This window comes from Malaya genurostris, chromosome 2 (assembly GCF_030247185.1).
Source record: "Malaya genurostris strain Urasoe2022 chromosome 2, Malgen_1.1, whole genome shotgun sequence".
NCBI lineage: Eukaryota > Metazoa > Arthropoda > Insecta > Diptera > Culicidae > Malaya > Malaya genurostris.
Genome location: NC_080571.1, coordinates 212,928,250 through 212,951,260, shown reverse-complemented (window position 1 = coordinate 212,951,260; position 23,011 = coordinate 212,928,250). Strand labels below are relative to the sequence as shown.

Below are 23,011 nucleotides of genomic sequence, written 5' to 3'. Positions count from 1 at the left end.
GGAACTATTTTTTTTTAGTTTGGCAAGACCAAAATATGTATTCACATTGAACAAAGATCTTTGTAGATGTTGAAGGGAGAAAATGGTTTGAAACAATCATATTCTAGCTTGAAATTAACATGAATCAGATTTAAAAATCTACTAACTGATTTGTTATTTTAAACAAGCTCCATTTCTCTGCGTGTACCAACAGTCAAGTTGGATACGTTTCGTTCACACAGCCCCCGGTAAGATAATCAACATGTGTGGATAACTTGTTTTGTTAAGAAAGTTAGACTTCCGGTGAAACTCTCAACGGGTGAGCACGTTGCATCGTGTTAGTCCGGGGAAAATTCGAGTATTTCGCAAGAAAGAAAGGATTTTCAGCCGTACTTTGACGATTCGACGCAGCCACACAGCGAGATTTTCGCTTGTAGTCAAGTGAAAAGAAAGTCCACTGGACTATAAACGAAAATTAACTGGCAATATAGCCTTAGTTGCTGTGCCATCAATTCGGCGTCATCTCAAGTGAGGTGACGCCAACCAGAAAGGAAGAAGAAAGAAGTTAAGAAAGTTCGCTCTAGTGTTTTAGAATTTATCAGCACTTCTGCTATAAATTTCGAAATTTATAAAGGGACAAAATGAATCTAAATTTTTTACTCACGGAGATTTCGCTGCAATTGTTGGACAATCAATTTTTCGACATGCATGGCCAGGAAACGGATAACATGAAAGAGTTGTTTGCAGTTCAGAATATGGTCGCACAAAAAAATGGTCAGAAACGATCGCAGATTAATGACAATTTGTTGCCTCTTTTGGGTATAAGCAGTTTCGACGATATTCTCCAAAATTGCGATCAGTACGTGGATAATCAGTATCAAGGTTTTGTAGAAACTCTACAATCCCGGATTGATACAATGCCTGCGTCCGAACAGCCAGCACCGGAATTGTGTGAAGGAGCGCGAGCACGGATACATAGTGAGCTCTGCGAGGTACGCATAAAAACTCAAAGAGAATACGCAAAAATGGTGAACCATTCCAAAAAAATGATGGACATTTATCTGAATACATTACCCCAGAATTCTGATCAGGGTAAAAGCAGGCTCTTGTATGTTCTTATTTGAATTTATTGAATGATTATCAATTCTCAGATTGGGAGTCGACGAAATACATAGAAGAAGAGCGAAACCTGCTAGTGAACGAGTTCAATGGCTTGCTGTACTTTCTGAAACGAGTCTTAGCGGACGTGAAAAGTCGTGAGGAATGCGAGCAAGTGTTGGAGATTATCGAGGGAACCAAGGAAACATTGTAAGTTTTTTGTTTTTTCATGTATATTTAAATAGTTATTTAGATGTTTATTATAATAAATGTTAACGCCGTTTACTATATAAACTACATATTCTGCCGTAAAAATGGTCGCTCCGAGTAACCGTAAAAGCGTGTCGTTTGTTGTTTAAGGCCTTAACTAACAAGTTCAAGTAGTAAAGGTAGTTTGCTACTCAAGTCGACTAACAGCAATGGAATTCTCAGATATTATTCTTTACTATTTTGTCGAATTTGAAAAATATATATTATAGTTCACCAAAGTTTTGCAATATTGTTTTTTGAAGCAAAGTTTAAACTTCGTTGCACTGCATCATATGTAGACAGTAGTGCTTTTCTTAGTCTATTCTCAAGAATTAATAAATTTTATTGTCAGATTGTTTGCCAACTATTTGTTTTGCCTCTTAACAAGTGCGTAAAGTAAGTATATGCTACAGTTTATGATATGCTTTTGCTTGTCTTTTATACGCATCGTGGTAAAATGACAACTGATATTTGTTTTATTGAATTATAGTGCTACATGTTAGCGATAAAGATTACGTGCTTGTTGTCATTTATTTCTAAACTATGTTAAACATTGCTTTTTCGCGTTTATCACAAGTTCCGGTAATACTTTGGTCGCCGTTATTTGTTTTTTTTTTGCTTCCGCTTATTAGTTGCCTTCCCTGTCTTATTTTTCTAAAACTAGCAAATAAGTAAGATTGTATCTTTTGCAGGTTACTGCCGCTTTATAAGCGCTTGATTGTCCAGTATTTCGGCGTTTCTGGTATAATTGTCAGTTCCGAAGATGTGTCGAATTAGACACTCGTAGGTTTTGAGCGTTTTCTGAATGGTGGTTTTCCGGTATCGAATCGAATGAAATACAGGCTGAGCTCCTATGGAGCTACTATTTGATTGTGTTGTAAATATTATCCTCAACGGGACAGGCCACAACCGAAGCACATCGACTTCCAGATGGATTGTGACTTAGCACTTGGCACGAGTCACTGGAGGGAACGTTAATGCGAATACTAGTGAATCGCTTTTCAGACTGCGTTGGAGGGGTTTGCTGCGATTGGCTTGATGATCCAACTGCACTTTCGGAGCAGATCTCTGCGTAGATACTTTCCGATGGGGTTCGAGGTTCACTTTCTTGAAGAATTATTGAATCACGCACGCTACTGTATGGCAAATCATCAAGTATGCTGAGCTGAGTTCTTAGGGAGCCTTCGATAAGCTCTTCTTCCCTGTTAAGGCTTTGTAAATCTTCGAACGAGAGTACGATTTCCGCTCGTTTTTTGTCGCTTGCTTTCAGTTTACACTTCGCTTCATTCAGTCGTTGGGGACTCGCAAGATTTAGCAGATGTTGTATGCTAGATTGTGACTTGCTGTGTTGTTTGGTTTTGACATGAAACTCACTGTACAGCTTTTGGGTCATGAAAGATTGTTGTTTTGCATTACTTCGTATAGGGAAAAACAGTGTGTCTTCCGATTCTGACATGACCTCATCTGAATTATCTTTTTCAATCAGGTTTATGTTGTTTACCAAGTCTGGTTTATCCTTGTTTCTAATATCCATACTATTTCCACTTTTTAACACAATATGCTGCAGCGAGAGGCACTTTTGTAGTCCACCAGCAACCAAATCATCTGGGTTTTCGTTAACCGTATCATCGTAACCAATATCCGAATTTGCCTTTCCGACATTTGTTCCATTAATATCGAGCTCTCCAAAACGCTCTTGTATCAAACGGGACATATCCTGGTACCGGTCTATGCTGGATATTTTTTTCTCGGAATCTTCTTCCACGCTACTGTCGTTTTCTTGATTCCCTGTGGATCGAAGACCCTTAAACCAACGTTTTTTGCTCGGAGTAAAAACTTTCATCTTTTCGCTCACGCCGGAAGCAAGTGACATTGGTTGTTGATCCTGATCGTGACGTTGTAGCAATTGTTGCTGTTGTTGACTGCATTCAAGGTTCTCTAGATCATTTTTACTCAAAAATATGATCGAGTCTTCCTTCTCGTGACCGGACGTTGAATTCTGGTTTCTGTCTGATCCACCGAAGAGACGTGTTAGCTTAAGTTTTCTGAATACTTCGCTTCTGCTTGTTGAACTGGTGCCACTGTTGGCGGATGTCGTTATGTGATTGAGACTGCTGAAAGGCTGTTGTTGTTGTTCTACGATATTGATCATCTGTTGTAACTCTACCCGGTTGGTGTCGCTGTCGACGATGCGAGTAAAGTTATCGCAATTGAACTGACAATATTTGAGCACCGTTTGAATGCCTCCATTCAAGAACATTCTTTGTTCATTGTCGAACCCCAACACACACTTGGTAAACTTCATCTGGGGTGTTATGTGTAGTTTGGTCAGCGTTAGTGCTGTGGTAAGCTCTTGTTCGTCTAGTGGACATGCGATGATGAAATTTTCAACGCTGACCTTGGCGATTGTAATATGTTCTGGAAATGATAAATAGGTTTGCTGTATTAAATCAACAAATATCTATATTCATCGATTTACCTGGCACACTATTCTGGGAGCTACCATTGCCTGATCCGTTCATACTGGCAATCAATTTTAAATTTAGTGGTAGGTTTACTTCTGACTGCATAATAAACCCAATTCTGTGCACGCACTCTCGATTGAGTTGTTTGGGTGTTTTGCTATTACTGCTCGGATGGCCCAAACTGCTACTTTTTTGTAGCACAGGAGCTGTGTGTTGTTCGATTTCATAAAATTTGCCTTTGGCTGACAACGAGACGTAATAAATCTGTAAGCAGATCATAAGCGTAGCATTAGAAAAAGTATAAAATCCTGAAAATCCACAAACAACCATACCTGTCTGTTATCACCGAGTAACTGAGCATACTTGCCACGTTCCTTCTCTGTGCCGCCCCCGCTGCTGTTCAGAGAAGCGAAATCCTTTTGACTAGAGGATGACTTGTGGTCCCCATCCTGAAAAACCGCTAGCAAGCGATAAACTTGTCCTGCCTTAGCCGTTGCCTTGACGTAGTGTGTTTTTTGGCTAAAATTGTCTGTATTGGTTTGGATTAGAATGAGATTACGCGGTTTGGTAAGGGGTGTATGCCTACCTTGGGATTCGGTGTACGCTGAGAGATTTTCGAGCGACAGGAATTTGTATACGCGTTCCCGCACCAGTTGAACAATGGTCGTGTACACAGTGACCGTTTGAGTTCCTTTGTCGTTGAGAAATGAGAAATAACCTAATAAAGAAAAGTGATTAAACGGTTGCTATACTTGTATTAAAAATAGTACATAATACAAAGAGCTTCCCAAGAGGCAAATATAATTCATAGGATGGTGCACATCATTCTTATTTGGATCAGTTGTATGTCGTCGATTGTGAGGAGTCTCTTGTTCGTACATCGTTTCTGAATAATGTCTGAAGGCGGAGCCATACGACCAGTTTCATGTCTTCATTTTATTCGATCGTTATATAATTGTAGATTATAACATGTAATTCTCAGTACATAAATCTTTTCTTCTATGTCTATTTCAGGAAGCATCTCTAATAAGGCGGGGTAATAATAGGGAACGCCTCTGATTGTCAAACATATGGCTGAAAAACGTTTTCTTTTCTTTCGCAAAGAAGGCTGCTTAGATTTAAGAACTAATACATAAGATACGATATATCTGGTTCAATATTATTTCAATAAACATAAATATAAATATTAAAAAAAAAACAGAATTATTTACCGATTTTTTTTAATAAATGGAAAACCCGGATCGAATATGGCTTGTATCAACGACGCCCTTCGTGAATGTTTCTTGATGACGTTACATTAATTAAGATAATTCACAACATTAAACATTTATTTGTTTGGAACATACAACCAAAACACGGTGGGTTTAATGAGTCAAAAATCTGTGTTCGACCAAAAAAACCCTCTTCTTAATCCCTAGTGGTGTGACAATGTCTTTCTCTTATCATTCAAACAGTCTCATTAAAACATCACCCTCATTCTTATTTACGGCCGTATGCGTTACGTCCGAAAATATGTCAAATTCGTATATCCGTTTACGTTCGAATCAATCACAGTTTCAAACATCGTACATGCATAAGAACAACGCCAATCCAACTTTAAACCATCAATTTTGGTAGAGACTTAAGTTGTAATGAAAAATGTGTGTTATCATTTGTTATTTGACTTGTTTTTCGCAGATTTTGTACCATCATGCTTGTTTACGTCCGTATCGACTATTCGATGAACACATACTTTCGCTATATAATAAATAAATATCGTAGTCATGATTAATATTATTCAAGTCGTAAAAACAAAGTATTCAGTCGTAAAGTAAATAAAGTTTTGAAATTATATTTCGCACTTTAAGAAAAACAGCTGAAAATAGCAGTCTGATCAGTAGTATCTGAGACAAATATATTGCGTTTTCTTGTAATTTCGTCATGTTTTCGATAGTCTACATATTTATTAAATTGGTAAAATCATGCAGTTAATGTAAAATAAAACATGTTTACCTATGACATATTTTCCATAAAGTATCTAATAGATATGGTAAAATTTGATGCGTTAAAAATTGGAAGAAAAATTTACTAAGACTACTATGCTTTCTAATACTGTTTTCGTTTATTGATCAGAGCAGCCCGAAAGCTGACCCAGAGTCGCCCAAACAACGTTTGATATGTTTGTTTTAGCAACCTGAGGTCACTCTAGATCAGACTCCAATCGCGTAGTTTCGCTCTGAAAATTTTCTCGGGTCGCACCACGCATCCATGCAAGTTTGTTCATTTTTACTTTTTTTCATGAGTTGTTGTTTAGGGCGCGTACCACGTGTTCGTTTTACTCGGAGTCAGAGTCGCCCGCGTCAAGGTTCAAAAACGAAAACGGTATGAATGTTTTATTCAAAAAACAAATTTATCATTTGATTGCAAACCACCTTTACATACGAAAAGAAATTTGTTGGTAAGTTAAACTGTTTTCAATGTATTCAAGCGGTTGATTCGCAACATTAAAGTGACGAATCCAAACCATGGCATTTCGTCTATTCGTCTGTAAACGAGAATAGGACTTTTCGTTCGTACGAATGATGCTCGAATACACGAAACTAAACTGGCATACATTCTTGTGTTTCGCATATGTTTAATCACAAAAATTGGAGTGATTTCATCATGGCTTAGCATTCGAGTCGCGTTCGAATTCATTCGAGTGAAAACAAGAATGGTTTATTAGTATCCGTTCGTCGTATGGTCGATACGGACGTAAACCAGAATGAGGGTGAACTTTTTTCATTGGGATTATTATTGACACGAATTTGGGTTGACTTTCAACACAAATCCATTCAGATTGTTTCGGTTAGGTTAGAAAAGCATGACTTCGCTTACGCCGAATATGCGAATATTTGAACTTGCTCATTATATTACTTTCTGGAAAAAAGTGCGGACAGAAAAAAGCGCGTTTTGTCGGTTACGTCACTTATACCAATATACATTATGATAAAAAAAGAACCGGAATTTTCATTTTAAAATTCCCGCACTTGTCTTATCGGTAAACTTTTATTCTCTCAACGTTGGCAACACTTTTATACACTTTCTGTCAAATTTTGACGCATATCATAAGATTAGTTTTTGTTTGGCGTCTATATAAAGAAGTTAAAAAATTTTCGTGTGGCGATTTTTATAATGGATGAAAATTTAGTACAACGTGCGTGCATCAAATTTTGTGTTGCAAATGGATTTAAGTGTTCCGAAACGTTGAAAATGTTAGAGAACGCCTTTGGTGAATCGTGTCTAGGGAAAACACAGGCATACGAGTTGTATAAACGCTTCAAAGGTGATCGTACAAGCTTGGATCATGATGAGATCCCTGGCCGCCTGTTACTGAAGAACATTGAATCGGCGAAGCAAATCGTGTTGCAAAATCGTTCTGTACCGATTAGAGAGATTGCTGTGTTGTTGGGCATCTCTTATGGATTAGCCGAACACATTTTAACTGATGTTTTGGGTTTGAAACGCGTCGCTTCTCGGCTGGTGCCAAAAAAGCTGAATTTCATTCAAAAACAGCGTCGTGTTGATGTGGCCAAAGAGATGATTTCCAACGCAGATAGTCACCCCACATTCATCGAATGCATCATAACTGGTGATGAGGTGTGGATCTATGAATATGACATCGAAACCGCACAACAATCGACCGAATGGCGCTTCGAAGGCGAGCCGTTGTTCTAAATTTTCATCCATTATAAAAATCGCCACACGAAAATTTTTCAACTTCTTTATATAGACGCCAAACAAAAACTAATCGTACGATATGCGTCAAAGTTTGACAGAATGTGTATAAAAGTTTTGCCAACGTTGAGAGAATAAAAGTTTACCGATTGGACAAGCGGGGGAATTTTAAAATGAAAATTCCGGTTCTTTTTTGATCATAAGGTATGTCCAGAGCCAGAAGTGACAACCAATTGATCTTCGAACTTGATTCACAACCCATTAGTAGCTTTCAAACGAGTTTGTTTAAATCGGTCCAGCCATCTCTGCACTGAGAAAACTGAACGTACGAGATTCATAACTTGTTTCGTATGAACGGTTTTTTATGAGCACAAATCTGTTTCATTTGAATTTCATACGACGTTATAGCAACAATTACAATAAGACATTGTAAAATTTACTGTCTGTGCCATGTATGATTTCGAAAAACTTGTTTGTAAAATGCGTACTACTTAGTAATAAAATTTATATTACACACCAGTGAAAACTATAATAACTAAACCGATGATATTCATAACACGTTTCATATGAACGATATTTATTCATCTCTTTTTTATTTTCAAGGGAAATATAAGTATGTTAATGTGTTACTTAAAACTATGATTCAAATTTCATACGAAGCCATAGTGAACATTATGAAAAGTGTTGTGTGAATTTTATTGTATGCAACTACCATCGACTGGTTTACGAAATGTTTGCGATTTTGTTATGGATATTATACGACGCGCTAATGGACATCATAAGCAATTCTTGCGTGAAAAAAACATACGTTCGTTATTTGAAAACAAAAATGACACATTACATTACATTCGGATCTTGCGTTGTTTGTATTTGCAGGTAATTTGATATTAATATTCAAAAATTAAAAAATATCTCCATCATGTATTAAATAGAGTGTGGTGTAGATACAGTTTCGTTGGTAATCTGGCCACGAGAACAAATTGAACGAGTGCTGTCTCGCGCCGAAGTCAGTTGGAAATTCGATTATTCGTTTGAAGAGAATGAAATGGATAGCTTTGCTTCGTCTTGGACTTATAAAGGCACGTTATTCAAAACAGTTCGTAATTCACAGGGTAGAATCAGAAAACCCACTGCTTGAAAACGAAGAATTTATAGAGCGCAACGGAAAAGTTCTTATAGCAGTCAGAAAATGGATTACTGGAGGTTACGATGATTTTTTTTTATCAAAAACAGCGACTCAGTGCACATTTAATTTGATCATTGTTGGTATTGATTTAATTAATAGTCCACCATTATACATTATTACCATAAGCAATGATTATTATTATAGACCTGAAAACAAAACTTTAGTTTATTTGATCAAATTACTTGAAATACTTATATTTTATACATGTACTTATATTACTTATTTTTATACTAAAACTGAATTAAATGTCATTTTTTCCTACAGTAAGAATGAAAGTTATTACAAATATGACAAATGGCTTCCAATAAAGAAGCATTGAAAATCAAAATGAATCATACAACCTCATGCTTGTTTACGACCATTTTATTTTGAACTTTTATGTAGATGATTATGTATTCACCATCATTCTGTATTTCGATTGAATCTGAATATCTCGATCGCATGTAAAAATATGCATTCTGTGTATCAATCGAGTGTTACTTTTGTATGGAAAACTCGAACTCGATCGAAATACAGAATGCAAAATTTTACATCCGAACGAAATAATTCGATTCGATCGAAATCTAGAATAGGGGGAATACAAAATCATCATTCATAACAGAATCAAGTGGAAATCATTTTATAAAATTTTCTTATTCATTCCACTACAATAAAATGTACATAATATAATCCATACATCTTTTATACATTGCCTTTATGAAATTCATCTTGGTAAATTACAAAAATCTTAAGCATATATGTATTGAAATTCATAACAGAATAGTTTGGAAGTCACTTTAAACTATGTTGTTTTTCATTCGACTATAATACGAAATTTATGATCAAACCAATACTTTATTCATACGTCGTCTCAATGGAATTCGTAACAATACGTTATACAAATCATAGTTTATTGAAAACTTATGTTCTCATAGCGCAATCGTATGATATCCATATTAATTTCCTTTGGTTAAATTTCATAAGCAATTATTATGATTCTTGAAATATTTTTTTCCTCAGTGTAGGCTTGTACGACGATCCTACTGACACTAAGAATCCTTACAGGTCGGGGATCGAGACGACAATTGGCTTTGTAAGACCAGCGACCTATGCGTTGAACCACAAATAACTCAAAACTATAGTTTTCTAAAATGTTTATATCAAAGAGTATTAAAGAGAAATACAGGGTCCGGCACTCGAAGTGTAACCAATTAAAAAGGCCATAAATTCAGTTTGGAAAATTACTTTTACTTAATTCAAAGTACAAAATGTGTAAAAATAATACAAAATTCAGAATCAATTCACTTTTGCTCGATATGACCACCTTTTGCCTTGACTATGGCCTTGAGACGGTCAAAAAACGAATCGCAAGCTGCCGAATGTGACTTGCAGGTATTTAGGCCCACTCGCGGACAATAACTTTTTTCAGCGCCTCGAGACTGGTGTATCTTTTAGTTCGGACTTTGCTCTCCAAAATGGCCCAAAGAGAATAATCCATTGGATTCGCATCTGGTGAATTCGAGAGCCATTGTGTGGACGTGATGAAGTTCGGAACGTTGTTTTTCAGCCATTCTTGGTTCACTCGAGCTTTGTGAGACGGTGCCGAGTCCTGCTGAAACGTCCATGGTCTGCCACCGAAATGTTTGTCTGCCCACGGCTTCAAAGCAACCTCCAGAATACTTTCCCGATAATATGTCGCATTTACCTTGACGCCAGGCTCGATGAAAACGATTGGAGAGCGCCCATCTGCGGTTACAGCGGCCCAAACCATTATCTGTTGCGGGTGCTGCCTCCTGGTGGCCAATCGATGACTCAAATTCTCGTATGATCGGTCGGTCAAGTAAACCCTATCGTTTTGAGAGTTTACGAATTGCTCAATTGGAAAAATTTTCTCGTCAGAAAATACAATGTTCGGAAATTGACCGCTTTCGGCCAAACGAAGCAACTCCTTCGCTCTCTCAAGTCTAACTTGTTGCTGCTTCGGTGTGAGATCATGCGCCTTTTGGATCTTGTAAGGCTTGACCTTCAGATCATTTTTCAGTATGCGGCGGATGCTACGGTCGGATATTTTCAGTTCTTTTGCCATTTGATTGGCACTTCGTCGAGGATTTCGTTCAAGTCGCTTCTTCACTTTTTGAACCATCTCACGTGACGTTGCAGTCTTTTGATGACCACCTCCATGATGTTTTGCGATGCTACCAGTATTATTGTAACGAGTTATGGTGCGATAAACAGAAACTTTATTCACTTTAAGGTGTTTGAGCTCACGAACAATCGCTGGTTGTGATTTTCCATCTAAATATAAAGCAATCACACTATTACGTTTTAAATCCATCACTGATTTTTTTTTTCGCGTTCACTTTTGGCAAAATGCTTTCTTGCGCTTGTAAACAATACAACTCCGAACTGTCATTTAGCAAATTTCTAGAGAGCTGATGCCCGTGCGTCAGCTGCGCGAGCGGTCTGAAGTTGGTTACACTTCGAGTGCCGGACCCTGTACTCATGACACTTGGTTTTCTTTCTCGTGCTCGGACGACGGCTTTGATGCAGAAAACGACATTGCATTCTTGCGATATCAACTGGGTAAGTATAAAATGTACAAATTGGACATGTTCAATGCATAGGACACTGGTCTTACAAGCCAGTAGCGGTACGTTCGAGCCCCGACCTGGAAGGATTCGTAGTGTCAGTAAGTATCGTACCACCAACCATGCAATTGTTCCGTACACTCTGAATCGGCTGCGAAGTCTGTTGAAACGAAAGGTCAAATTCCACTACAGGAATGTAATACCAAGGCTCTGCTTTGCAGTGACTTTTCATATCAGTAAATTAATTATTAAAGAACTTTTGGATACTTTCTTCCATTGAAATTATTGTACAGTGTGTACTTCTGCAGGCGAACAATATTTTACTATCTTTCGCCCTGTCATATTAATTTGTGCGTTGAAATAAATGTGCCGTGGATTCGTCGTACTTTATTAGAGGTGAACCATTACAACTCTGGTAATGAAATTAAACCTTGCACTTATAGACTGTCCCAGAAAGTATGGACGCAACCAAAAACCGCTGCCATTTCGCAATGGTTCAGAATCTGTCAGTTTTTGTGCCTGTTGTTTACACTCTTCTCTAACCACTTGTGCAGTTGTTTATTACTTTTCATTAGTTTGTTTCGAAATGCGTGGACTTTCAGCAGAACAACGTCAATACATTGTGTACAAATGTTGCACAGAACGCGGACTGTCACTGAGAAAGATAGCAAAAATGGAAGGAGTAAGTGAAAAAGCCGTGCGAAATGCAATCAGGAAGTTCGGTGAGGATAACACCTTTGAGGATAAACCGAAAACGGGTCGAAAAAAAGGTCCTGCTAACCCTCAGTTGGATAACCGTATACTGAAGGCGTTCGAGCAAAAGAAGGAGGTTTCAGTTCGGGATGTGGCCAAAAAAGTGGGCACTTTGAAGTCAATGTTCTTCGTGCTAAAGAACGTTTGAATCTTCGAACCTATAAGAGGCAGAAACAACCAAAAACGTAGTCCGTAACAAGAAGCAGAAGGGTTCGAAAGCTGTACAATACGATTCTTGCTGGAAATTTGAACTGCATAATCATGGACGACGAAACCTACGTGAAACTCGATTACAAATCCTTGCCGGGACCACAATATTATACGGTGCGAGAAGGGTAAGTGTTCAACCAGTCCGAGACATCGATTGAAGTCGAAAAATTTGGTAAGAAAGTTATGGTCTGGCAAGCAATTTGTAGCTGCGGTAAGATTTCGAAACCCTTCATCACCACTGCTTCAATGAACAGCGAAATTTACATCAAGGAATGTTTACAAAAACGACTTCTACCCATGATTCGAAGCCACAAGGATCCTGTTGTCTTCTGGCCAGATCTTGCTTCTTGCCAGTACTCGAAATCAGCGGTAGAATGGTATACTACCAAAAATGTCACTTTCGTCCCAAAAGACATGAATCCACAAAATTGCCCACAACTTCGACCAATTGAGGAATTTTGAACATTAACGAAGGCACATCTCAGGAAACATGTCTCGGCCGTCGAAACCATTCAACAGTTCGAAAAAGATTGGAAAAAAGTGTCAATACTTGTCGCCAAGAAGTCTGTACGGAATTTAATGAGGAACGTTCGCAAGAAGATGCGCCAGCTAGTCTACAATGGCTAAGTAGCGAATGTTGAGAATAATATTCTGTTGTTGTAGTCTAATATTGTCAGTATATCGAATAAAATTTGAATATCTAACACCTGTGAATTATTTACAGTGAAATCAAAGTGCGTGCATACTTTCTGGGACAGTCTTTATGAGAATATTTTAGATATGCAGAAATGTGAAGATATGTGTTAGTTTTAAAGTCTATTCGCATTATTCCGGGACGTTTTGTTTTCCTCATCGGCGATGACAGAGCTGTCGGCGTGTGCATGTATTGGAAGTTCGGATCCAGAATAAAATCCATTTGGTTGCCACAGATATTCCGAGTTTTCCCGGTGCCGACGGTGCTTTTATTCGTATGCACGTCATTCAGTAATGTCTTTGACATTCCCGACCGACTTTTTCCTACTAAACTTGGGTGTTTTCTTAATATAAAAAGAAAATGTGTTGTTATTTTACCCGAAGATAAGTATTATAAAGGCAAGTAGTGTTTATTTATTAAAAAGGGTAGTTAGGAGCTTCCAAAACTCTGCTTTAAAACTAGTCAAATGGCTCTCCAATTCCTCATATTGGAAATGCTCAACGCTCGACACGAGGTTTTACCACGATTTGGGTGCCACTTTCACATGAGATACAATTTTGGGTGCAACATTCACTACACGCTAGATCTTTGTTTTGCTGTTGGTTGAAATGATATATTTGTTTTTGTTTTATTCCGATCGAATTCTCGTGTGATTTACGCGACATGGAAAAAAGGTGTTTTCAACATTTGTGATAAGTGTTAAAATTGTTGTAGTTGGAATATTTCTATAACAGACACGATTTTGTTATCGTTCAGGAACGTAGTGGAGCGTTTAGAAAGATCGCGGCGAATAGTCGAGTAGGTGGCAGTAGTGTTTCCAACGTATAGAAAATTTAAAATTTACAAACTTTGTACAAGCCTGTATATCTGTTATCTGTGCTTCAAGTATCACAAATTGGACACACGCAATACTTAGCAGTCGACTTTTTTGTTCATCGTTTCGGCTAGAACATACAGGGTCCGCTATTCAACTTTTTTTTGAACTAGCGGTTATTTCGACATTGGTAATCTTAATGTAACTTCTGATTTGACAGAAACTTAGTTTTATCCTTCCGCTACGTTCCTACGCTTGAGGAACGCGTGAAAATAGTGCAGTTTTACTTTGAAAATCAGCTTGAAGAAGACGCCGATTTTTGCCAAAAAATCATCTTCTCGGAAGAGGCACATTTTCATCTCGGCGGGTATGTTAATAAGCAAAATTGTCGCATCTGGGGGACGGAAAACCCACACGTTATCATGGAGAAGCCGATTCTTCCTCAGAGAGTGACGGTTTGGTGCGGATTTTAGTCTGGCGGCATCATCAGGCATCGAATTATCAGTCTAAATTCGGATGTCGTTTGGCCGCCTCGGAGCTGTGATTTGATGCCATTAGACTATTATCTTTGGGGGGCTGTCAAAGATAAGTGTTATGTGGACAAGCCAGAGACAATTCAAGCCTTGAAGGACAACATTCGTTCGTTACGGAATTTTCGAAGCAGATTGAAAATCTATTCGAACTTGTAAGTCTGGCTATATAATGACCCTAAAAACTTACTGCAACTGTGTCAGTCTCCCGATTCCGGTTTCGGAAACAGTTATCCATAATGTCCAATATGAAACTTGCATCGATTACTCGTGATATGTTAATGAGAAAGGCACCATTACACCACTAGGTGGATTGAAACAGGCTTTTTTAAAGATACTGTGGAACTTTCAAATGGTTGAGATAGATGGAATGAATGAAATAGTTTATATCAGCGCTTTTTTGTGAGGGCAAGCGAGGGCATGTAGTGTCCCCAAAGAAAATTTCGAAAATATTATCGTGACTCATATGGCCATATGGAGGTTGGGATTTTTAACACACACCATCCCACAAGTCACAAAACTAGAATTTTGAAAAAGATTCAATATCAGATTGGGAAACATCGTTGATTTTCTAAGTCGTCGTTTATTTGACTGTTTAAAAATTTTCAACACTTATAATCTTGTGATTCAGGAATCGGAAGTCAGGATTAGGATGAAATTCAGGAGTTCCCTCTACAACCATTAGACATTTCATTTGAGTTTAACTCTCCTCATCAATTCTGTACATACCATAGTAGTTACAATGAGAAAATAATTGTGAAAAGATTAATAAGCAAAAGTTGATTAAAATTTGAAAGTTGCTTTAAAACGACATAAACAACTACTTTATGCGTTTCAATTCGATCTATCAGTTTTATTGTTCTGTTTGGTCAGCTTTGAGAGAGTGTCTAACGTTCCAATGTCACTGAGATGCGATTTACCTAGCGAATTAAACTTTTACTCACCAGGATAATCCTGTGGGATTTTGTATCCCTTTTTCCGGTTAGTTCCCGCTTTCGAGTTGAACACGTGGTATAGCTTGTAGTTGCGCATAAACCGATATAGTAAGAATAGCTCTCCGTTGGAAGAACTCGGAATGGACGATTTCTTCTTTTTCTTCCGCTCAGCCGTGCTGGTCGAATCAGCCGAACTGGATGAAGTCATTGTCTGGTCACCGGAGCTGCTGCCACCGTTTGAAGTGTAGGAAAGCCGTACTACACGAGGTAATGAGAACTTTTCAAGAAACTGCTCGGCAAACAGAGGTTCAGTAGTGGATTCGTTGCTGAGCTTAGATCCCTTACTTTCCCCGGTGGAACAATCTCCACCTGACGAAAGGGAATTCAACTTGTATCGTTGTCGTTGCCTCAGTAGGGCAGCATTTTCTAACTCGTTTCTCCTCGCAAGGCGGGCATTCTCGAACTCGGCCACCGAGAACATATTAGCGCTAGTGTCGTGTGAATTGAAGCGCCTCAGTTTAGGTTTGTGACCGTCGCGTCCGGACGAGGACACTATTGCCAGCGGAAGGTTTGTCTGAGAGTTGAAGGTTGATGCTATTGAATTACTTCCGAGCACGTTGTTGGCTATCGGAGGATTATTGTTGCTAGTAAAGTTCATGTTGTGGCCTATTTTCGCTAGGAAAAAAATTGGATTTTGCTTGAATTTGCCTTTCTTATTCAATTGTTGCTGTTGCTTCTGCTGCTGCGGAGATGGTTTCGGCATGTGCGGACTAGATTCGATCAGCCAGTTGGCCAGATGCCGTTGCCGCTCAAACTCGAGGCTAGCCCGTTGCATGTCGGCCAGCTTCAGTGCGTCTGCCATAGTGCGATCTGTAAAGAAAAACACTTCTATTAAAATAATTCTCTCTAAAATCGTATTTCCCTAGAGTATTAATTACAAGCGGAGAATGTGTACATGCATGGAGCTATCGAGTAAGACAATGTTCAATCCGGAACTGAACACGCCTTTCAAAGGCGCTTCAAAAGCAGGCGCTCATTTCCATATACTGTACGTACCATCACTTTTTCATACAAGTGTCTATTTCATGAAGGGTTTTACTCGATATATTGAATCATTAATTATTTTTCACTCTTAATTACCCGAAGAGACTCACATCCATCGTAGGAGTTTGCATTGCGTGGTTGGCGATGAAACACTTTGGCAGTCATAATATATTAACATGAAACCGATTTGTGTAAGCCTTCACACCATTTTAAATGGTGCAGCTAGCAGGTCTCGCGAATTGAAGCATTGAAGGTTTGTTTACACTACCTACACACGCTTGCAACTCATTAAACGATGTTCTTGTTTGTTAGCCAATTAAGGTACAACGAAAACAAAAAGGAATTTCTTCACAGTGCACAATCGCATATAATTACGCTACGTGGATTTGGAAAAGGTGGATCTCCACTTGGACGATGGGAGTGTTTGCTTAGGATTGGTCATGGTTTGTGGTGAAGTATTTGAAAAAATGGTATGTTGTTACAAACGGAGGTTAGTGGTGCCTGCTGTACTGCAATGCAGTACAAACATACTCAGATACCGTCGTAATAAAATGTAACATTACATGTCAAGTTTGATAGAAGAATAACGTGAAAACGTCCCTCGTAGACGATTAGCATACCTAATGGAAGTTGATAATTGAAAAGGTATAGTTTTTTTTTGTAGAACAAACATGTTTCCATTGCAGATCTAATTGGTCATTCGAAAGGTTTTGTAAGCCAGAATAATTAGAAAATAAAACAATATTTCAATTATTACTTAGTTTTAGGAAAAACCGAAAAAATGCTCAATACATTTTTAAAATTAGCAAAGTCCTGGCATTACATTCCTTTTGTGGAATTTGGCCTTTCTGTTTCAACAGACTTCGCAGCCGATTCTTAGTGTACAGAATCATTGCATGGCTAGTACTATGGATCCTACTGACACTAAGAATCCTTCCAGGTCGGGGCTCGAACATACGACAACTGGCGTCCTATGCATTGAACCGCCAACCCGGCACTCGGAAAGCAAATACCGAATACAAATAGTACTGCAGACGGCGTAGACCGAGCGAAATATATCATGAAATAACAAGAAGCCACAGAGAAAAGCAACCGTCTACTACGAGTATTCTACACAAACTGTGAAGGATCTTATTTCCTTGATCCAAAACTTTGTTTTGAACCTAACTTTCTTTTTGTTTCGATATAGCCTTCAGCTGAAAAACTACCACCATTTGCAATATAGGTTGGAAGAAGTTCGCTGTTCGTTTGACATATACAATTAGAGTGCAACATTCGAACCTCACTTCACTGTTTCACCTAAAAACAATATTACGCACAATCGTATCAAATGCGCACAAATTCTGAATAAATACACTTTATTTTAGAAGTTTACGGAATTTTTACAAATCGGTTTAGAAATTTAAATATGGATATATCGTAACACATGCGAAAAACCTCAAAACAGATTGCAAGCAGTTTTAACAAGACTATCCTTTTTAGCTTTTTAATGGATTGTTTTGCTAAGACACTTCTCATGAGTTTTTGGTTAATAAACTTGTTAATAAAACTAATTTCATTCTTGTTTTCTTTGTGCTGTCTTTCAGTAGTGATGGTGACAGATAAATAGAGTCAAATTTTCTGATTTTAATCACAAAATTAATTGTCAATGAGAATTTCGTGTCGGATTGAAATTTCACTGGTTTGTGTTCAGGATATTCTCCAACTTGAAAAACTAAACATCAGTAGTGGATAGTGATGTACAGAAATTTTGATGTAATATCACAAATGTGTTGGTGTCGTTCTAAAGGTTGTAATATTACACGAAAAGATGCATAAATTCATATCAGAATCGTATGCAATATTCAGTCAAGTTGATGTAATCTACTCAATACGTTGTTTCGATGTAATAACGTGTGATTAATTTGCAATATTTCTCGAAAACAGAGAACTATTGCATTTGATGTTCAGTACATCTAAATTTTTTGTTGAGATTGTTATAATTCTTTTTTTGGTTTTTGCTGTGTAGTTGGTCATACAAAAACTAAGCCAAGCATCAAAACAGCCTGTTTAGTAAGACAATGTGTGCGCTCGATTGGCATCAGCCGGTGGATATGTGTTTCCTCACAACGCCATCACTTTCGCTTACATACGACATAAAATATGCAGTTAATGATAAGATTATCACACTGTTTAAGTTGGCAATGAGATGGAAAACGATAACATTGCTGAAGAATTGCTACTTGAAAAAAATGGCGCCAAGGAACGCGGACGAAGTGATCTTACCACCACCCACAATCTTGTTATAACAGTTATTATTAAAAAACACAAATGGACCGTATACACTTGAATTTTTCTGGTGTCAACAATTGATCAAGTGTGTACCTATCGTACGGCATTCTACATACAAATTTCAAAGGTACCGGTGACGTTTGGAAACCATGCACTAATTTTTATGACTTATTTTGAAACGTTTGGAGTCAAAGTTGCGATTGTAAAATTTTCTGTAAGTTGTAAATAGTCAAATATTAGTTACGCCATTTGACGAAACGGATCGTTTTTGTGGGTGCAAAAGAAATTTGCGTCTCGTTCAAGAACGGTTCTATTTTCTGATAATCGTCAATTAAAAAGTATGCTATAAGAATGGATTACAATAACTGTATCCATTTTTATGTTTCGCATGATAAATGGATATTTCGGCGGGTTGCCCAACCACTGACGTATTGGTAGGATTTTTTTTTATTATATTCTCATGTACAGAGTAAATCGGGTGTTCGCTTTGCAAGTGAAATGATTGATTGATCGATGCTGATTGAATGTGCATTTTCTATACTGCTGAATCGACAAAGCTTGTGATCCAATGAAGTACAATGTCACCGTGTTTTGTGTTGAACTGCCATTAGACAACAACGAATAGACTAGCTTGCATTGAGAATTCAAACAGTGCTAACTGATTTGCAGTACGAACTCAACCTTCTAGAGCCAATTCACATTCTTTCACCGCCCCGAGGAGCAGTCGGGACGTGAAACCAATCAATAATCTGTCAATTATTTTAAGCTGCACAGTTATTGCCCCAGCTGGTGTGATGAGAGATGGAATTTTTTCTCCATCAGCCTACACAGCAAGAGTGCAATCAGTTAATCATTACCATGCTTATGGCCAAGTACTTCTATTAATCATATGTTAGTCGTGAATCTATCAGCATTTTCCAAGGCAATATTTTTTTACAAACAAATGAAATTATCATTTGTTTGCATAATTAGATCTGAATCTTCATCAAGTTACAAAATGAAACGAAATTCCAGTCGAAATTGTTCTTTCTGTGACTTAATAAATTGAATTGATAAAAATTATATAGACGCTAATGACGCATTTCCTAAAGAAAACAAAACCACTCGTACACTGAGGTCTTTTTTTATGCGGTTTTTTATGCGACTATTTTTATGCGAATTTTCAGAGCTATGCGAAGTTTCAGAGTTATGCGGTTTTTTTATGTGAATTTTCAGAGTTATGCGGTTTCCCTTCTGCGGGTTTTTTATGCGAAGTTTCAGAGTTATGCGGTTTTTTTTATGCGAAGTTTCAGAATTATGCGGTTTTTTTTATGCGGTACGTAAATTCGCATAAAAAAAGACTTCAGTGTACTTGTTACTATAGATCAGTAATTCCCAAGAAGAAACGTACAGCCCCCATTGGCCAAAGAGTGGGCAATGAATAGCTTATATAGACATATGAGTAAGTTCTTATAATTCCAGGATCAAACCAATCTATTAGTTGAAAATATTTTATTCAAAGACCTGTTTCAATTCACCTGGTTTATATTTTCAAAAATATTATTATGGAGTTCTGCAAAATAGTTTTTCATTGTCCCTTGGACAAAAACAAGAATGATATTTTGGCTAGCAACTAACATAACCTACAAATTGAAACAGTTTGAGTCAAATGCACAACAATAACGTTTAAATTTTTTAAATACAGCCACTGTGTAATTCCGGAGCCGTAGGTCGGATCCTGACAAAATTTAATAGCAACATATTTGGTTATAAGATCTACCATTTGAGCCTAGTTTTATGAAAATCTGCTGTCATCTCTGAGAAAATTAAGTGAGTTTCTTTTTGGTGTTTTGACCCCTATTTTCGGCAAATCGGATGCTGAACATTGGTATAGTTTAAACCGGTTCGTTTGGCCGGGCATATTTGTTCATAACGGTTGCATTAAAAATAACCTTTTTTCGGATGGTGGTAAAAAAAAGCTAAGACCGATTATTGCTTTTGATAAATTTTCTATGGAAGGTGATTAGCTTACTTGCGAAAAAATATTACGCACTTGCGAGCGGCCATTCGGCAGTTAACCGGAACATCCGTCATGGCGAACTTCGTCTTCGTCCTATGTTATTTCTTGATTAACGAGCAACTTCCGGCAGGCACTTCGTGAACATTTGGGGGTTTTGTTGGTTTGTGCAAACAGCACTTATTTTGTTTATATTTCTTCGCGTTTCGCCCTTGGGCATTTCGTACTAAAATTTCCCCGTTCACGGCCAGTCCGGAGTGAAAGAAGAGCGGCTTTTACATCCTCTTCTCGCTGATTGTCAGCCTGACGAGTGCATGTATTGGAATCCCGGATCCGGTATAAAATCCATTTGCAACCGAAGGTTCAAATAAAATTCAATATCATCCTATGAGATCGTAGGTCATTTCAGTCGAGCCTGAAACAATTTTGAGTCAAATTTAAAAAAATATATATTTTTCACGTTTTAAATTTTGAATACAATCTACTCAGTAATAATGGAACCGTAGGTTGAATTCAAATAATATTCAGTACCAACATAGGAGACTGTAAGACTTTAAGTATGAGAAAATTAAAATCTTTGAGTAAATGAATGGAGCTACTTTTTGAAATTTTTGCTTCCTATTTCCGGTACTTCCGGAACTGAGCACCGGTAAAACCGAAGTCAGTTTGGGTGGCCATCAACTAACTAGTGTACAGTTGTAGAATTATATGGCTAACTTCAAAAGATTCTGATCGTTTTTTCAAGCGTCAATAAAATTTTGCTAATCAGTCGGAGACCGGAAATCGGATTCAGATAAATAAGATTTTATAAATTGTGCATGGTTTTTGTTATTACTCGTTTTATCCTGTAATTTCGAAATTGGAAAGCGGCCCTCCAAGCATTGGTTCAAAAGTCGGTTTTCAAAGCGATTGCATATCCTTTATTTATAAGGAAGGCTAAAAGGATAAATCATAGTTCAAAATAATCTCATTTTGCGCATAAAAAGGCGAACCTAAACTTCGGATTGTAAATGCTCTATGAATTAACAAATTTGGTAATAATAATAAGAACTAAAATATTGATTCGTTCTTAAATTATTGAGTTTTACATGGTGTGTAACTTCGTGAGAGTCAAGCGGAATATTTTTATTAATGTCATCACACCCCAAGTAGCAAATGTAACTTATTGAAGAAGATCTACAATTGTTTTAGAATTGTTTTTTTATGTTAGATATGTTCAGAAAGATATTTAAATATATTAAAATCGGTTGTGCAATTTATCACTGTTAAGTTTTACAATACTACCGAAATAATCACTATAGAACAATTTTAAGGACATCTAAAACAATTGTGCAGCAAATCATTAACTTGCACACGTTGCACTAGTAGTTATGGAAGCTCTGCAAAGAATTTCACATCGCCATGTAAAAACGAAGTAACTAAAACAATTGTTCAACTTATCAAAAAATTTCCAAATGGCTGTCATAATTGTATCCGACTCAATATATGCCGAAGTGACTGTAAACCTCTTGTGAAGAAAAAAAGTGAAATTATGCACTCCGCAAGGCAAAAAATGATGAGCCAAGTTGAAAACCTGGCAGTAAAAACTATTTCGCTGCCAAGTCCGCATAGTCTTGGCTACCTCGTGAAATTTTAGGTCAGTGTGAGAAGTTTTCTTCATTTTTAGAAAAACAATTCGAAACTTGAAAATAAGTTGTACCAGATTTATCTACTCGAAATGAACGCAAAACTTGCCGACATGAGAATATTATCATAAAAGTTTCAGAAATACAGCATTACATACGCAATGAAAACAAAAATCAATTAGATGCTTTCATCTCGCGAAAAAAATGAACAGACCTGACATCACTTTTCAAAGATATTGAACGAAAAGTTAAGTTCATCATAGTTACTCTCATAGTTATATATTACCGCTTGAGCAACTTGTTTTTGCAACTACAGTACATGGGCTCACCAAATAATACCTACAGTGCGTATTACAAATGTCGGGTTCACTAAGATGAATGACTTTGTTTGTTGCTTAAGTCAACTAGTTTGATTAAAATAAAAACAACTATTTTGATAAAAATAAAAACAAAAAATTATCTTTTCAATATTTACATGTTTATATTTTCTTTTATTTAGGTAAAATAAATCAGTACGTTGGGTGAACCATTCTCTTTTCAACACACTGTTACCGACGACACGACCTGCCACTCGTCTACAGGCATGTCCAAACACTGCACTGCACTGCGTGCTTCATATAACCACCGCCACCGCGTGTATTGAGAATGCCATTGCGTGCCAGTGCACAAAGAGAAACACGAAACGCAATATCCGAAGCCACGGTGCTCGAGGCGCTGTTTTATTTTCGGCGCTGGTGTTTCAAGCTTCGGCATACACCGAAACTGCGTGTTTTTAGTTTCGTTAAACACCGGAGCCGAGTGTTTTCAATTTCGCGAAGGCACCGAAGAGCACCCATGCTTTGGTTATATTGTCAATCAATTGAATTCAATCAGACGCGTATTGATGAAAAAAGAATTAA

At 37.5% G+C, this 23,011-nt stretch overlaps 2 protein-coding genes across 3 annotated transcripts in view; one reads left to right on the top strand and one right to left on the bottom strand.

The window, feature by feature from the left end:
• Positions 1-267: 267 nt before the first annotated feature.
• On the top strand, positions 268-4,972 carry LOC131427431 (uncharacterized). The gene is made up of 3 exons (XM_058590610.1): positions 268-1,071; positions 1,131-1,287; positions 4,806-4,972. Exons 1-3 carry the CDS (start codon positions 621-623, stop codon positions 4,816-4,818), a joined length of 621 nt encoding a protein of 206 aa, XP_058446593.1. The 5' UTR covers positions 268-620; the 3' UTR covers positions 4,819-4,972.
• LOC131427427 (uncharacterized) overlaps positions 1,633-23,011 on the bottom strand; it is a 215,491-nt gene continuing 194,112 nt past the window's right edge. The window contains exons 6-10 of one of the 2 annotated variants that reach the window (XM_058590599.1): positions 15,186-16,046; positions 4,378-4,509; positions 4,124-4,320; positions 3,806-4,055; positions 1,633-3,744 (exon numbers count right to left, since the gene is read on the bottom strand). In XM_058590599.1, coding sequence (XP_058446582.1) covers positions 2,189-3,744; positions 3,806-4,055; positions 4,124-4,320; positions 4,378-4,509; positions 15,186-16,038 — 2,988 coding nt within the window. In that variant the 5' untranslated portion in view covers positions 16,039-16,046 and the 3' untranslated portion in view covers positions 1,633-2,188. Of the gene's footprint in view, positions 3,745-3,805; positions 4,056-4,123; positions 4,510-15,185; positions 16,047-23,011 lie in introns of both variants that reach the window. The other variant, XM_058590598.1, reaches the window with a different exon arrangement.